Genomic DNA, 16,251 nt, shown 5'->3' on the forward strand with positions numbered 1-16,251 from the left:
GGAGGGGGCCTCTGAGGGCGTAGGACCCGGCCTGAGAGCCAGGCAGACTTCCCTGGCCGATTGGGCAGGGGAAACGCTTGGTGCACTCCACCCCCCATCTGAGCCCCTGAGGGTCCCTCCAGGCGTGGGAACCCCTCCCCCGTCTCAGCCACCCCTCAGGGGCGCCGGTCCTGTCCGGCCTCCACTTCTCTTCCCCCCCTCAGTCCCCCCATGTCTTACCGGTTCGCTTGAGCATGCCTCCCATCTCTTGGGGTGTTGAGGTCCCCCACCAGCGTCCAGCAGGTTCCCTAGTTGTGGGGAGACACAAACTCTGCGTCTTCCCACACCGCCATCTTGACTCCGCCAGCCCCTTATTTTATACATAGTAGTTTGTGCCTCTTAATCCCCTACCCCTGTCTTGCCCCTCCCTGCTTCCCTCTCCCGCTTGGTAACCACTAGTTTGTTCTCTATATCTGTGGGTCTGTTTCTTTTTTGTCGTATTCACTAGTTTGTTTTATTTTTTAGATTCTACATATAAGTGATATCATGCAGTACTTGTCTTTCTCTGACTTATTTCAACAGTACATATTTTCAAAGATGTCTTTAAACAGAGGCACATAGAAAATGAGGTTATGTATTGACTGATGGACAAAAATATTGTAACCAGAGGCTCATAGGAGCCTAGCTAGCCCTGTATCTCCCCCAGGAGCAGTGGTTTAAAAATCACTAATTCAGTATTCACAGCAACTTTCCAGAACATAACTATTGCACATAGTGAGAACACACTGTATGCTCTAGAATTCAGGGGTTGCAAACTATGGCCCGTGTGCCGGCCACCTGTTTTTGTAAATAAAGTTTTATTTAAACACAAGATCTACCCATCTATTTACGTATTGTCTGTGGCTGCTTTGGCACTGTAGCGGCAGAGTTGGGTAGTTGTGACAGGCTGTATGGTCCACAGAGCGTGTCATATTTAACACCTGGTCCTTCTTAGAAAAGCCGCTGCTGGATGCCTGGCTTCCAAGGCCTGCTCTGCAGTGGACGGGCTGTGACACTGTAGCCAGGCTAACAAATCTTGCCCTGTGTCAGTTTCCTTAGATGTAAAGTAGAACTATTATCATCATGCACCTTGAAGAGTCCTTGTGAGAAACAAATGGGGTGAAAATGCTTGAAAAGTGCTTGTTTGCACAGTGCCTGGCACAGAATGAAAGCACAGTGGCTTTGTGCTCTTATTTTTATTATGTGGGTCACAGCCATCCTGGGGGAAGTGCGAGGGTATGGTTGGCCTACAGGCCCTCTGGATTCCCACAGAGTCAGAGCAAACAGGATCTAATTTGGCTCTGGCTCTGGGGGCAGGGGAGGGGTGGGGTCCCGGGCCGGTGGCCATGGTCTTCACGAGGCTGCAGGGAAGCCACTGTTTGTTGTTCCACCAGCTTCGGAGAGCAAGGCCTCCGTCAGCCTGTCTTTCCTTCCAGGTGACCAACCGCGGCGAGGCCCACCTCGAGCTGAACGCCTTCCGCAGGAAGCACGACTGTGCCCTGGTCATCTCCGGAGACTCCCTGGAGGTGGGCACGGGGACCCCCGCCAGCAGGCTCCTCCCGGGAGCTGCCGTGTGGGAGCGGCCTTGGCCGACGCACCACCTCTCCCTGATCCCCACCAGGTCTGCCTCAAGTACTACGAGTACGAGTTCATGGAGCTGGCCTGCCAGTGCCCGGCCGTGGTCTGCTGCCGCTGCGCGCCCACCCAGAAGGCCCAGATCGTACGCCTGCTCCAGGAGCGCACGGGGAAGCTCACGTGTGCAGTAGGTAGGGGCTGCCGCGCCTGCGCAGAGCGACCTTCCCCAGGGGTGATGGGGTCCTGCTGCCCTGGTGTTCAGGTTCCCAGGCCACTTTATTCAGGCCGTAACATTGACACCCCCTCCCCCTTTGGCCCTATTTTTGTTATTATTATTATTTTTTTAAAGTATTTTGCTTTGAGAAAGAGTCGAGAAGCATGCCGAGGGCTTTCCTCCTTAGCTTGCGCTTCCTTTGCCAGTGACATGGGACACAGCAATGCCTGGGGGCTAAGACCACACTGCGGAGAGGAATCTGGGTCCAAACTGCTGGCTTTTCCTAGCTGAGGGTCCCGGAGGGCTTCCTTGCTCCAGCTGAGCCTGTCTGCTCATTGGTAGAAGGGGAGAGTAACAGTGGTTTTCTCACATGGTGCTTTTGAGGATTCAGAGGGGCAGTAGCATTTAAGAAGTGCTTGCTGCACTCACAGTAAGCGTTCCCTACGTGCAACGTCTGTCATTGCTGATAATGACGGGACGCCCACACCTTGGAGGCAGGGCGTGCGGTGTTGTAAGTGCCCACGTGGCACGGACACAGTTCCCTTGCTCAATGACTCAATGGCCAGGACCCTCAGCCAGTCACCTGGTTCCTCCGACTCTCAGCTCCTCTGCCTCTAAAATAAGAACCTGATGCTGCAGGTTGCTGGAGCGATTAAGTGGAGCAGAACAGAAAAGACACTTAGCATGCAGTGAAAGGCAGCACGTGTGTGATTATTTAAAGTAACAATGAAAAGCGAGGTTATGTTTCTTGCCTCTCCCTAATTTCCTGGCTCTTCTCTCTGGTCTGGGTGACCCGCAGGTGATGGAGGCAATGACGTCAGTATGATCCAGGAATCTGACTGCGGTGTGGGTGTCGAGGGAAAGGTGAGCCCGTGGGGTGGGGGTGGGGGCGTGTGTGCGCTGATTTCTGCCGAGTGGTTGTCGTTAGGATGTGAAGTGGTTGTGTCGTTAGCTGGGAGTTGCTCCACCAGCTGGAGTTTCATTTTCCCTCCAAGACACAGCTTTAATGCTTCTGGAAATTCTAGATTACAATTACAGAGCATAAGGAATCATGTATCATAATTACCTAGTATTACTATCTGCAGGTCACAGATCCCTAGCACTGTTATCTTACAGACAGATGCTGAGTCTTTGCTTGCCAAAACCTAATTTTTTAAGGTGTTTTGCTACATTCTTAGGGTGCAGCGAATGTACTTCAGACTCTTTCCTAGGAGTGTTGTCAGTAAAAGCGTTAATTATCACACTGTGGGGTGATCTCTTGGGGATTATGGAAGAATGCAGTGGGTTTGCCCCTCATTAAAAGGCTAAGTTTGTGTGTTACAGTATAGTAGTTTTCTTCTTTTCTTCCCTGTCAACTGTGTGCCTACCGTGTATAGTTTACCCTGCCCTCTCTCGTTTGTGATCTTGCGGTGACTGTAGGCAAGGAGGCTGGTCACCACGTTTGTTAGCACAGTGTGTAAAGTAAGAGTACAGAGGCCGTGAGTGAGGGCTGGAGATGCTCCCATATGTGTTTCCTTCCATACATTCCTGCATTTGGAATTTCCAAAAATGTTTTTTCTTTTCCACCTTTTTTTTTTTTTTTCCTGGTTTTCTGGTTCTCATCCAGTTGACAGTTAACTTGAAATTGCAGAGTTAAGTGATCCTTGAAGGAGTTGTTATGTCTGAAATCTGTATGGATTCCTTTACTGCAGGTTTTAAGAAGCACACTTGAGTTTAATAGATGGAATTCTTTACACGATGCTGATAGTACTAAAACATTTTCCCTACTCTTCAGAATTATATTCTGATTCCTTTGGTTTTTGGAGTCTAAAAGTAAAAAGTGCTCACTGTAAAAAAAAAAAAAAACCCGAAACAATTTAGAAATGGATAAAGTGCATCCTTTCTTCTAGATGGCGGTATAAAACTAGTAACATTGCTTATTCTTCCAGAATTTTTGTCTATTTCTATACTAGTAGTTATGGGTATATATATAATATTATATATACACACACATAAATACATATATATGCATACACACATCTTACACATGTATATACATTAGTTCCACTTAGAATGTAAAATCTAAAACGTTATACTACGCTTTTTTTTTAAATGCAGCTTGCCTAAATCTGTTATATCTTAGATCTCTTTATACATCAGAACATGTCGATCCACCATTTTGTATGTTGCCTCGACCTTTTTATTTTGAAAAATGTAACTCTTGCCTCGACCTTTTTATTTTGAAAAATGTAACTCCTTCAGAAAAGTTGAAATAGCACAGTGAACACCTGTCTATTCTTGGCTGTAATTTACCAGTTGTAAACAGTTGCAGCATTCTCCCTCCGCTCTTCCTCCCCCCTCTCTCTCCCGCTTTCTCAGAATCAGCTGAAAGTAAGTTGCGGATATGTTACCCCTAAATACTTCAGCTTGGATCTCTTAAGAACAGGTGTATTCTTCTGCATAAGCAAAATAACAGCATCACCCCAAGTGTAACATTGATATGATAATATTATGTAATATTCATGGTCTCATTTCCCTAGTTGTCCTCAAGGTGTTTAAAAGGAAATCTCCATGAAGCAGTGAAGCATCACGCAGTGCATTTATTCCCGCGTCTTCGTGTCTCTTTACTCTTCTTGAATGGAGAACACTTCTCTCCACCTCTTTTGCGGGGGGAGGCAGTGTGTTTCACGACTTTGATATTTTGGAAGCATTTGGGGCAGTTGTGGAACATCCCATGACGTCTGTGGGTCGGATGGATTTCATTCAGGATCTGTGTTTTTGGTGTGAGGAGCACCTAAGGGGAGATTGTGCCTGCCTGTCGCATCACGCCAGGAGGCCGTGATGTCCATCTGTCCCATTAGTGGCATCCGTCATGTACCTTTTAAAATGAGAGAATCCCATAATATGGCAGCACTATAAATTATTTTCAGTTCTATGAACATGCAAAGCTATATGTTTGGGAATGTTCAATTTAGTATTGTTGGTAGCATGAGCTGTGCCCCCTCCCCCATATGTTTAACTCTGAACTGAGCTGAGTTCTAAATGCCTATCTTATTAGTTGCTTTGTTTGTTTTTTTATACTGCAGGTTCTTATTAGGCATCAATTTTATACACATCGCTATATGCATGTCAATCCCAATCGCCCAATTCAGCACACCACCATCCCCACCTCACCGCAGTTTTCCCCCCTTGGTGTCCATATGTCCATTCTCTACATCTGTGTCTCAACTTCTGCCCTGCAAACTGGCTCATCTGTACCATTTTTCTAGGTTCCACATACATGCATTAATATACGATATTTGTTTTTCTCTTTCTGACTTACTTCACTCTGTATGACAGTCTCTAGATCCATCCACGTCTCAACAAATGACTCAATTTCGTTCCTTTTTATGGCTGAGTAATATTCCATTGTATATATGTACCACAACTTCTTTATCCATTCGTCTGCTGATGGGCATTTAGGTTGCTTCCATGACCTGGCTATTGTAAATAGTGCTGCAATGAACATTCGGGTGCATGTGTCTTTTTGAATTACGGTTTTCTCTGGGTATATGCCCAGTAGTGGGATTGCTGGGTCATATGGTAATTCTATTTTTAGTTTTTTAAGGAACCTCCATATTGTTCTCCATAGTGGCTGTATCAATTTACATTCCCACCAACAGTGCAAGAGGGTTCCCTTTTCTCCACACCCTCTCCAGCATTTGTTGTTTGTAGATTTTCTGATGATGCCCATTCTAACAGGAGTGAGGTGATACCTCATTGTAGTTTTGATTTGCATTTCTCTAATAATTAGTGATGTTGAGCATCTTTTCATGTGCTTCGTGGCCGTCTGTATGTCTTCTTTGGAGAAATGTCTATTTAGGTCTTCTGCCCATTTTTGGATTGGGGTGTTTGTTTCTTTGATATTGAGCTGAATGAGCTGTTTATATATTTTGGAGATTAATCCTTTGTCCGTTGATTCATTTGCAAATATTTTCTCCCATTCTGAGGGTTGTCTTTTCGTCTTGTTTATGGTTTCCTTTGCTGTGCAAAAGCTTTGAAGTTTCATTAGGTCCCACTTGTTTATTTTTGTTTTTATTTCCATTACTCTAGGAGGTGGATCAAAAAAGATCTTGCTGTGATTTATGTCAAAGAGTGTTCTTCCCATGTTTTCCTCTAAGAGTTTTATAGTGTCCAGTCTTATATTTAGGTCTCTAATCCATTTTGAGTTTATTTTTGTGTATGGTGTTAGGGAGTATTCTAATTTCATTCTTTTACATGTAGCTGTCCAGTTTTCCCAGCACCACTTATTGAAGAGACTGTCTTTTCTCCATTGTATATCTTTGCCTCCTTTGTCATAGATTAGTTGACCATAGGTGCGTGGGTTAATCTCTGGGCTTTCTATCTTGTTCCATTGATCTATGTTTCTGTTTTTGTGCCAGTACCATATTGTCTTGATTACTGTAGCTTTGTAGTAGAGTCTGAAGTCAGGGAGTCTGATTCCTCCAGCTCCATTTTTTTGCCTCAAGACTGCTTTGGCTATTCGGGGTCTTTTGTGTCTCCATACAAATTTTAAGATGATTTGTTCTAGCTCCGTAAAAAATGCCATTGGTAATTTGATAGGGATTGCATTGAATCTGTAGATTGCTTTGGGTAGTATACTCATTTTCACAATGTTGATTCTTCCAATCCAAGAACATGGTATATCTCTCCATCTGTTGGTATCATCTTTAATTTCTTTCATCAGTGTCTTATAGTTTTCTGCATACAGGTCTTTTGTCTCCCTAGGTAGGTTTATTCCTAGGTATTTTATTCTTTTTGTTGCAATGGTAAATGGGAGTGTTTCCATAATTTCTCTTTCAGATTTTTCATCATTAGTGTATAGGAATGCAAGAGATTTCTGTGCATTAATTTTGTATCCTGCAACTTTACCATATTCATTAATTAGCTCTAGCAGTTTTCTGGTGGCAGTTTTAGGATTCTCTATGTATAGTATCATGTCATCCGCAAACAGTGACAGTTTTACTTCTTCTTTTCCAATTTGTATGCCTTTTATTTCTTTTTCTTCTCTGATTGCCGTGGCTAGGACTTCCAGAACTATGTTGAATAATAGTGGTGAGAGTGGACATCCTTGTCTCGTTCCTGATCTTAGAGGAAATGCTTTCAGTTTTTCACCATTGAGAATGATGTTTGCTGTGGGTTTGTCATATATGGCCTTTATTATGTTGAGGTAGGTTCCCTCTATGCCCACTTTCGGGAGAGTTTTTATCAGAAATGGGTGTTGAATTTTGTCAAAAGCTTTTTCTGCATCTATTGAGATGATCATATGGTTTTTATTCTTCAATTTGTTAATATGGTGTATCACATTGATTGATTTGCGTATATTGAAGAATCCTTGCATCCCTGGGATAAATCCCACTTGATCGTGGTGTATGATCCTTTTAATGTGTTGTTGGATTCTGTTTGCTAGTACTTTGGTGAGGATTTTTGCATCTATATTCATCAGTGATATTGGTCTGTAATTTTCTTTTTTTGTAGTGTCTTTGTCTGGTTTCGGTATCAGGGTGATGGTGGCCTCATAGAATGAGTTTGGGAGTGTTCCTTCCTCTGCAATTTTTTGGAAGAGTTTGAGAAGGATGGGTGTTAGCTCTTCTCTAAATGTTTGATAGAATTCACCTGTGAAGCCATCTGGTCCTGGACTTTTGTTTGTTGGAAGATTTTTAATCACAGTTTCAATTTCATTACTTGTGATTGGTCTGTTCATATTTTCTATTTCTTCCTGGTTCAGTCTTGGAAGGTTATACCTTTCTAAGAATTTGTCCATTTCTTCCAGGTTGTCCATTTTGTTGGCATAAAGTTGCTTGTAGTAGTCTCTTAGGATGCTTTGTATTTCTGCGGTGTCTGTTGTAACTTCTCCTTTTTCATTTCTGATTTTATTGATTTGAGTCCTCTCCCTCTTTTTCTTGATGAGTCTGGCTAATGGCTTATCAATTTTGTTTATCTTCTCAAAGAACCAACTTTTAGTTTTATTGATCTTTGCTATTGTTTTCTTTGTTTCTATTTCATTTATTTCTGCTCTGATCTTTATGATTTCTTTCCTTCTGCTAACTTTGGGTTTTGTTTGTTCTTCTTTCTCTAGTTTCTTTAGGTGTAAGGTTAGATTGTTTACTTGAGATTTTTCTTGTTTCTTTAGGTAGGCTTGTATAGCTATAAACTTCCCTCTTAGAACCGCTTTTGCTGCATCCCATAGGTTTTGGGTCGTCGTGTTTTCATTGTCATTTGTCTCTAGGTATTTTTTTATTTCCTCTTTGATTTCTTCAGTGATCTCTTGGTTATTTAGTAATGTATTGTTTAGCCTCCATGTGTTTGTCTTTTTTACGTTTTTTTCCCTGTAATTCATTTCTAATCTCATAGCGTTGTGGTCAGAAAAGATGCTTGATATGATTTCAATTTTCTTAAATTTACTGAGGCTTGATTTGTGACCCAAGATGTGATCTATCCTGGAGAATGTTCCGTGCGCACTTGAGAAGAACGTGTAATCTGCTGTTTTTGGATGGAATGTCCTATATGTATCAATTAAATCTATCTGGTCTATTGTGTCATTTAAAGCTTCTGTTTCCTTATTTATTTTCATTTTGGATGATCTGTCCATTGGTGTAAGTGAAGTGTTAAAGTCCCCCACTATTATTGTGTTACTGTCGATTTCCTCTTTTATAGCTGTTAGCAGTTGCCTTATGTATTGAGGTGCTCCTATGTTGGGTGCATATATATTTATAATTGTTATATCTTCTTCTTGGATTGATCCCTGGATCATTATGTAGTGTCCTTCCTTGTCTCTTGTAACATTCTTTATTTTAAAGTCTATTTTATCTGATATGAGTATAGCTACTCCAGCTTTCTTTTGATTTCCATTTGCATGGAATATCTTTTTCCATCCCCTCACTTTCAGTCTGTATGTGTCCCTAGGTCTAAAGTGGGTCTCTTGTAGACAGCATATATATATGGGTCTTGTTTTTGTATCCATTCAGCCAGTCTATGTCTTTTGGTTGGGGCATTTAATCCATTCACGTTTAAGGTAATTATCGATATGTATGTTCCTATGACCATTTTCTTAATTGTTTTGGGTTTGTTTTTGTAGGTCCTTTTCTTCTCTTGTGTTTCCCACTTAGAGAAGTTCCTTTAGCATTTGTTGTAGAGCTGGTTTGGTGGTGCTGAATTCTCTTAGCTTTTGCTTGTCTGTAAAGCTTTTGATTTCTCCATCAAATCTAAATGAGATCCTTGCCGGGTAGAGTAATCTTGGTTGTAGGTTCTTCCCTTTCATCACTTTAAGTATATCATGCCACTCCCTTCTGGCTTGCAGAGTTTCTGCTGAGAAATCAGCTGTTAACCTTATGGGAGTTCCCTTGTATGTTATTTGTCGTTTTTCCCTTGCTGCTTTCAATAATTTTTCTTTGTCTTTAATTTTTGCCACTTTGATTACTATGTGTCTCGGCGTGTTTCTCCTTGGGTTTATTCTGTATGGGACTCTCTGCGCTTCGTGGACTTGGGTGGCTATTTCCTTTCCCATGTTAGGGAAGTTTTCGACTATCATCTCTTCAAATATTTTCTCTGGTCCTTTCTCTCTCTCTTCTCCTTCTGGGACCCCTATAATGCGAATGTTGTTGCGTTTAATGTTGTCCCAGAGGTCTCTTAGGCTGTCTTCATTTCTTTTCATTCTTTTTTCTTTAGTCTGTTCCGCAGCAGTGAATTCCACCATTCTGTCTTCCAGGTCACTTATCCGTTCTTCTGCCTCAGTTATTCTGCTATTGATTCCTTCTAGTGTAGTTTTCATTTCAGTTATTGTATTGGTCATCTCTGTTTGTTTGTTCTTTAATTCTTCTAGGTCTTTGTTAATCATTTCTTGCATCTTCTCAATCTTTGCCTCCATTCTTATTCCGAGGTCCTGGATCATCTTCACTATCATTATTCTGAATTCTTTTTCTGGAAGGTTGCCTATCTCCACTTCATTTAGTTGTTTTTCTGGGGTTTTTTCTTGTTCCTTCATCTGGTACATAGCCCTCTGCCTTTTCATCTTCTCTATCTTTCTGTAACTGTGGTTTTTGGTCCACAGGCTGCAGGATTGTAGTTTTTCTTGCTTCTGTTGTCTGCCCTCTGGTGGTTGAGGCTATCTAAGAGGCTTGATGGGAGGCTCTGGTGGTGGGTAGAGCTGACTCTAAATGCCTATCTTAGAATGATTCTTTGCTTCTGATACACATTATGGGTTGGGCCTAACCCCCAAGGCTTAATACTAGATCCGTTTGACCTCCCGATTATGAGTATCTGCGCTTATGAATGTTTTTTATTTAAATAAATTCCTCTTTTAAAATCAAATTTAGACTCAGACCACCAACCGTGTATAGCTGGAAACCAAAGAACCGCTTTATTGAAGTTCTTCAAAAATCTCCTTACAGTTTCTTGCTTTTTCAGTTAAAATAAAAAAAAAAGTGCCTTGACCTCTTGTGCTCCTGACGGTGCCCAATTTTGTCGGATTTTAGGAAGGAAAACAGGCTTCGCTGGCTGCGGACTTCTCCATCACTCAGTTCAAGCACCTTGGCCGGTTACTCATGGTGCACGGCCGGAATAGCTACAAGCGCTCGGCCGCCCTCAGCCAGTTTGTGATCCACAGGAGCCTCTGCATCAGCACCATGCAGGTGGGTGGGCAGGTGCGCACGGCTGTGTGGTTGCCATGGACCTGAGAATTAGTCTCCACTTCGGAGCTGTTACCCCGGCCTGGCCAGTTTCAATGCCCCTCCCCCAACCCCCCCCCCCCCCCCCCGCCACATTCTGGCGATAGAGCTTGGAGTGGCCGCCCCGAGGCCTTCCTGTGTTGGGGGCGAAGGCTCTGCTTGCTGTGCGGAGCGGATGTGAGCATTAGCAGTGGTGCCTTGCCAGGGCTTGGCACCAAGTGGGCGGTAGTGTAAATGACCCGGGTGCTCATATTGGGGTGAGTTGTTATCCTTAGTTTACCAGAGGCAAAGATGCAGAGTTAAATGCCGAGTGAATACTCCGGCCCTGAGTTTCCCACATGCAGAAACAAGGACCTACAGAGAGCAGCCACAAAAGAAAAATAACTTGCTTTTCTTGAGTGCTTCCTGTACCCTGGGCGTCAGGCTAAGTGTTCACAATGCGGGCTCACCTGCAGTCCTCACTGTAGCCTGTGCCCATTCCGCAGATGGGGAGGCTGAGGCTCAGTGTGGGCGAGAAATCGGTGCAGTGTCTCTCAGGGATTTAGTCTACCCAGGCAGGGGATTCCGGTACCTGTGCTCTTAATGCAGGTGTGCCCCTCTGCCCTCCATCCACAGGGCCAGCTGCTGCTTCCACATGCAGGGGGGCACTTAGCGAGGGCGGCGCAGCCCAGGGCATCTCGCTTCTGCCTCCAGTGCAGCCTGGCTGGGGGTCCAGCGTAGTTATCCCAATCGTCAGTCCTCTCAGGGAGTTACATCTTGCTTTTTCACAAAAGGATTCTAGAATGTGTAAGGTATTTTCCCATCTTCTCTCTCCCCAGCTCCTTCAAAGTCTGTCATCAGGCTGTGGCAATGAAGTTGTATTAGGAAGGAGGCCAAAGGGAGGGAAAGGAAACATTTTGGGTGTTGAAAAACTATTGGCTGACTTTCCTCCTTGGGTGTTTAGGTGAAAAATAACCCCCAGTTAAGTGGTGAGAACATAGGAATGGGATATCTCGGAACCCATATCATCAGGTATCTCTGAGACCTTGAGCAAGTCACGTTAGCACTCTGGGCTTCAGTCTTTCCACCTGTAAAGTGGGCATCAGACCTCTCCATCACTCCATTCAAGCATCTTGGCCCTTGCCCCTCAGACAGGGCTACTTCGAAAAGCAGAGAGTTTTATAAGGCATCAGGTGCTGAAGGCGTCCTTAACCATCATTAATAAAAACAAAACAGGCTAATGTATAAACCTAGGTGATGTTTTACTTTGTGGGAAAGGTGTTTAATCATACATGAAAGACACCCTGCCCTAAAGGGTCGAGTGGTGCTGCGTGGTGTACATGAAAATTCACCATCCACTGGCTCATCCATGCCTTTGGTGGTGGTGGTGGGGTTATGTTTTCAGCATCTATTGCATTTATGAGGGAAGGAGGCTTACAGTGATTTTCATCAACACAGTCTAAACGCCAACAGCTGCTATGGTTCATCAGACCACATCTGTACTTTTATTTTATGTTAGCTCATCAACTGAACTGGATAATGTCATGGTTTTAATCACTGGGAGATTAATCAGCTTGTCCCTGGGCAAACACATAAAAGCTGGCCTGGATGAGCTGACTTCTGTAATGCCTGTATGTTACCATGAACATCGATTCAGAAAAAAAAATTCTAGCATAAGGAATTGTTCTTTGTGCTGCAGGAAAAAAAAAAAAGCCAAAAAAACGCCCTTAACCCTGTCCACTGTGCTGAAAGTGACTGGCTGAGAGCAAGTCCCGTTCGAATTGCACCTTGACAGTGGGCTCTTAGATAGATGAAGACATAGCATTTTTATTTTCCACGGTGCTCTTTCCAGGGTGAAGGTTTTATGGTCAGTCTGGCCCTTTTAGAGAACGAGGCTCCTGGTGTTGATCTGTAAGACTGAACACCAGATTCTTGACGTCTTTATAACCATCCTTCCTGTGCAGTGGCCCAGCCTGGGTGAGAAGTCATTTGAAAAACGGATTTCACCTTTCAGTTCTGAAATCACGACCGGTTGTGGCCGGGGCTACCCGTGACCATGGCTCTAGGTGCCACCTGTGTTCTGAGCTCTGTGTCAAGCGAACACCCACAGCGGGTGATAAAGGGGAAGGGGTCTCTGTCCCACGCTCTTTTTAACCACTAGCCTGGCCCAGCCTTTTCCTCCACGTTCAGTTTTTAAAAAGCCTTTAGGCAACAGTTGTCCCTGGCCTCCCGTAGGTTTTATACTGATAGAAATTAGCTTTGAGGTCACTTTGCTTCTGTTGGCGGGTAGGTGTTCAGAGAAGGAAGTAACAGAGCATCAAGCCTGATTTTATCTCCCTAGCCTACTTTTCACTGCCAGTAGCTAATATTTTCCAAATCCGGAAGCAGACATTTCAGTAGGGGTTCATAAATATCGTTATTGCTTTTGTCTAATTGCAAAAGTAGCAGGTTGTGGGCTCTTTGTAAAAATTTCCAAGAAGAGTGAAACATGTAATATGAGAAGTGAAGCCTTCTCTGGGGTCCTAAGGGTAACTGGTGCATATCCTCACAGTGGAGGATATTTTCCCCTACCTGCTTCCAATACGTACACCAACTCGTTTATCGATTGTACACCCAGAGAGGTGGTAATTCTGAGCCGTCAGGAGTGTGGGCTCTGGAGACAGAACTGGGCTTGAGTCCCGCAGGGCCATTTATGTGCTGTTTCCCCTTCTGTAAAATGTAGGAGATATTAGGACTTGATCTCATGCGTTCTTCTGGAGATTCACTGAGATCAGATACAAAGTATTTCCAGGTCCAGCTTGTGTAACTTAATAAATGTTCACAGAGGAGCTGAGAGTGGACCCTGGAGCTAAACTCTCTGGTGTGACTCCTGGCTCTGTCCCTTATGAGCTGTGCTATCTTGGGCAAGTCACTTAACCTCTCTGTGCCTTACTTCCCTCATCTGTAAAATGGGGATGATGATAACAGTATCTCCTTCACAGGGTTGCTGTAGGAATTAAATGAGCTAATATACTTAAAGCACCGTAACCGTGCGGGTGTAAAATAAGTGCTCTGTAAGCGATGGCTGTTATTTTTCTGATACAAACACAAGGGCTTTGGTCATGGTTTTTGGTAACATCCTCCTTTTTCCTCGGCACAGGCTGTCTTTTCCTCCGTGTTTTACTTTGCCTCCGTTCCTCTCTATCAAGGATTCCTCATCATTGGGTAAGGAAGCCCAGGCAAGGTATTAATTTTTAATGAAACCTCCCTAAAATGCCACAGAAGAAGGAGGAAGCATCATGTGAAGACCCTTCAGTCCCCAAGTCAAGGCAGGTCTGGCAGTCTGGTTTAGAACCTTCTTGAATGAATACGTTTTTGAACTGGTAAGCCCTTAACCAAATTGCGGATGCAGTGTCCGATCTGTTTGTGGTCCATTCATACCTGATGGTTGAAGAATGCTCGCCCACGAGAGCCTGAGGTTGTCAGCTGATTGGCACACCAGGCAAGAGTGAAGCTTCACAGACTGTGATTTCTTAGGAAATCACTGAGGGGTCTTAGAAAAAGTGGAAGGGGCATCTGGAAAGTACCCTCTTTGCCATGGCTGCCCATAGTGGACCATCCTGCTGGTGGGTCTCTAAGGCGGCCAGAGCCTTGCTCTCTCCGGGTTACCCCTGATAGAGCTTGGCCACTGTGTGCCACTGACCTGTGAGGCACGCTGTCCCTTGGACGTTTGCTACGTTTGCTATCAAACCCACCCCCCGTTCCTGACCTGGAATTTAGGACGTTCCTTTTGACCTTTTGAGAGGATGTGCCCAGTCTCTGAATTCCCCAGGTAGGTGGAGTTTGGTTACCACATGCCCTAGATAGAGATGCTGTCAGGGAGCTCCCCTGGTTACCAAGGTGGGAAGCACAGGGAGGCCGGCTGGTCCCAGTGGAGTCTTACAAAGTATGCCTTCCATCTTCTTATGTTCAGCCTGAGAGTAGGCACTGGAATTCTGCCTGCTTCTAATTGGAAAAATGGCCTGTCCTTTGTCAGGTCCTGGAAGAGTGGCAGAACATGCCAGAATAGAACCAGGGGTTCCCTGAGCCGTGCTCCATGTGGCTCCCCCATGATCTGGTCCCCTCTTCCCTCTTGGTTCTCATCTCTTCGCTTTCCCCCTCACCCACTCAGCTCCACCCAGACTGGCAGCCTCGCTGTTCTTCAAACAGGACAGACATGCCTGCACCTCAGGGCCTTTGCACTTGCTGTTCTCTCTGCCTGGGATGCTCTTCCCTTGGATATTGGCATGGCCTCCCCCTCACCTCTTGTGGGTGTTTTCTCAAATGCCCCGTCTCCTGTCCACCCTCTCTAAAATTGCACCACCCCACCCCATGTCTCATTCCCTCTTCCCCATTGTATTTCCCTCCTCAGCACTTTACCTCCAGCACACGGTATAGTTCACTGAATTTGTTTTTTGACTCACCGACCAGCACGGAAGCTCTCCGAGGGCAGGCGTTATGGTCTGCTTTTTTCATCTTGAATCTCCAGTGCTTCGAACTGGCCCTGGCACATACCAGGTGCTCAGTACGTAGTAGTTGAATGAAGGAATGGAAATTGGGCTCCAGAGGCTGGGGCAGCACATGGCTCGTACTCCACTGGCTGGATATTACCTGTGGTGATTTTTTTTCTCCCAGGTACTCCACCATCTATACCATGTTTCCTGTGTTTTCTCTGGTCCTGGACAAAGATGTCAAGTCAGAAGTTGCCATGCTGTACCCTGAGCTCTACAAGGATCTCCTCAAGGTTCACTGAGCCCCTTCCTCCTTCCTTCCTCCATATCCATCGTTTCTTCCTTCTTCCCTCCCTCCCTCCCTCTTTTAACATATTTCACACAGACCCTCCATGTCTGATGTGAACGCACTTGAACTGGTGGCTTTCTTTTGAGAGGAAGGCGTGGGAGTATGTCTTTTCTTAAAGTACGATATGCACATGTAAAGAATATTAAACTGTGCAGTGACATGTCAACTTTTAAAACAAACCTTCTAATGCCTTTTTAAAAAGCCCCTGACAGTTCCATTTTGTAGCTGCAGCTTGTGTCTGTTCCTGGAAATGCTTTTGTGTACACTCCTGAAAAACGTGTGTGTGTAATTGCATTTGTTGGTCCTCAAGGGGTTTTTGATAAAGAGCAGATTTACTGGGTTGGCCCAAAAGTTCGTTCGGGTTATTCCATAACATCTTACGGAAAAACCCAAACGAACTTTTGGGCCAACCCAATATTTCCATCTAATATCAATTCTCTTTAAAAAAACGTCATTTCTTTAATGTATTTTGATGTGTGTGAGCCACTGTTTTGATGAAAACAGGCAGGTTGCCTTGTCTGGTTGGTGGAGGGTAGCCTGACGGTGGCTCGTGCCCTGGATGAGCCCCGCACGCTAACCCGCTCTGTCTTCCTCTCTCTCACTCAGGGACGGCCGTTGTCCTACAAGACATTCTTGATATGGGTTTTGATCAGCATCTATCAAGGTAAGGACGGGTGAAACCACCTGTCGTCTTATGCTCTGGCCTTGGCCCCAGGGTCAACTTCACCATTCTGTTGTCTGTAGAACACAAAGAGAAGCAGCTGGCATCCTGAGGTTGCAGTAAGGAGTGTGGCATTGTGTCCGAGGGAGCCCCCCTCCTCAGGTTCTAAGGCCTTGCTCATCAGGCACAGAGGCGCACATGTGAGGAGGTGCTGTCCGCTTAACTGAGACAAAGTCAGAGAAAAGTGCAACTAATACTAATCAAACCCTGCTGGGGTGTTCAAGTCATTGTAACAAAAAGTG

The 16,251-nt window shown here is 44.6% G+C and overlaps 1 protein-coding gene across 1 annotated transcript in view; it reads left to right on the plus strand.

Moving 5' to 3' along the window:
* ATP9A (ATPase phospholipid transporting 9A (putative)) overlaps window positions 1–16,251 on the plus strand; it is a 141,198-nt gene that overhangs the window by 117,132 nt on the left and 7,815 nt on the right. Inside the window, exons 20-26 of the mRNA XM_068565282.1 lie at window positions 1,455–1,544; window positions 1,640–1,784; window positions 2,607–2,671; window positions 10,300–10,455; window positions 13,610–13,674; window positions 15,124–15,232; window positions 15,895–15,952. Of these exons, the coding sequence (XP_068421383.1) occupies window positions 1,455–1,544; window positions 1,640–1,784; window positions 2,607–2,671; window positions 10,300–10,455; window positions 13,610–13,674; window positions 15,124–15,232; window positions 15,895–15,952 (688 nt within the window). The remainder of the gene's footprint in view (window positions 1–1,454; window positions 1,545–1,639; window positions 1,785–2,606; window positions 2,672–10,299; window positions 10,456–13,609; window positions 13,675–15,123; window positions 15,233–15,894; window positions 15,953–16,251) is intronic.

The sequence above is a fragment of the Eschrichtius robustus genome, chromosome 16, assembly GCF_028021215.1.
Source record: "Eschrichtius robustus isolate mEscRob2 chromosome 16, mEscRob2.pri, whole genome shotgun sequence".
NCBI lineage: Eukaryota > Metazoa > Chordata > Mammalia > Artiodactyla > Eschrichtiidae > Eschrichtius > Eschrichtius robustus.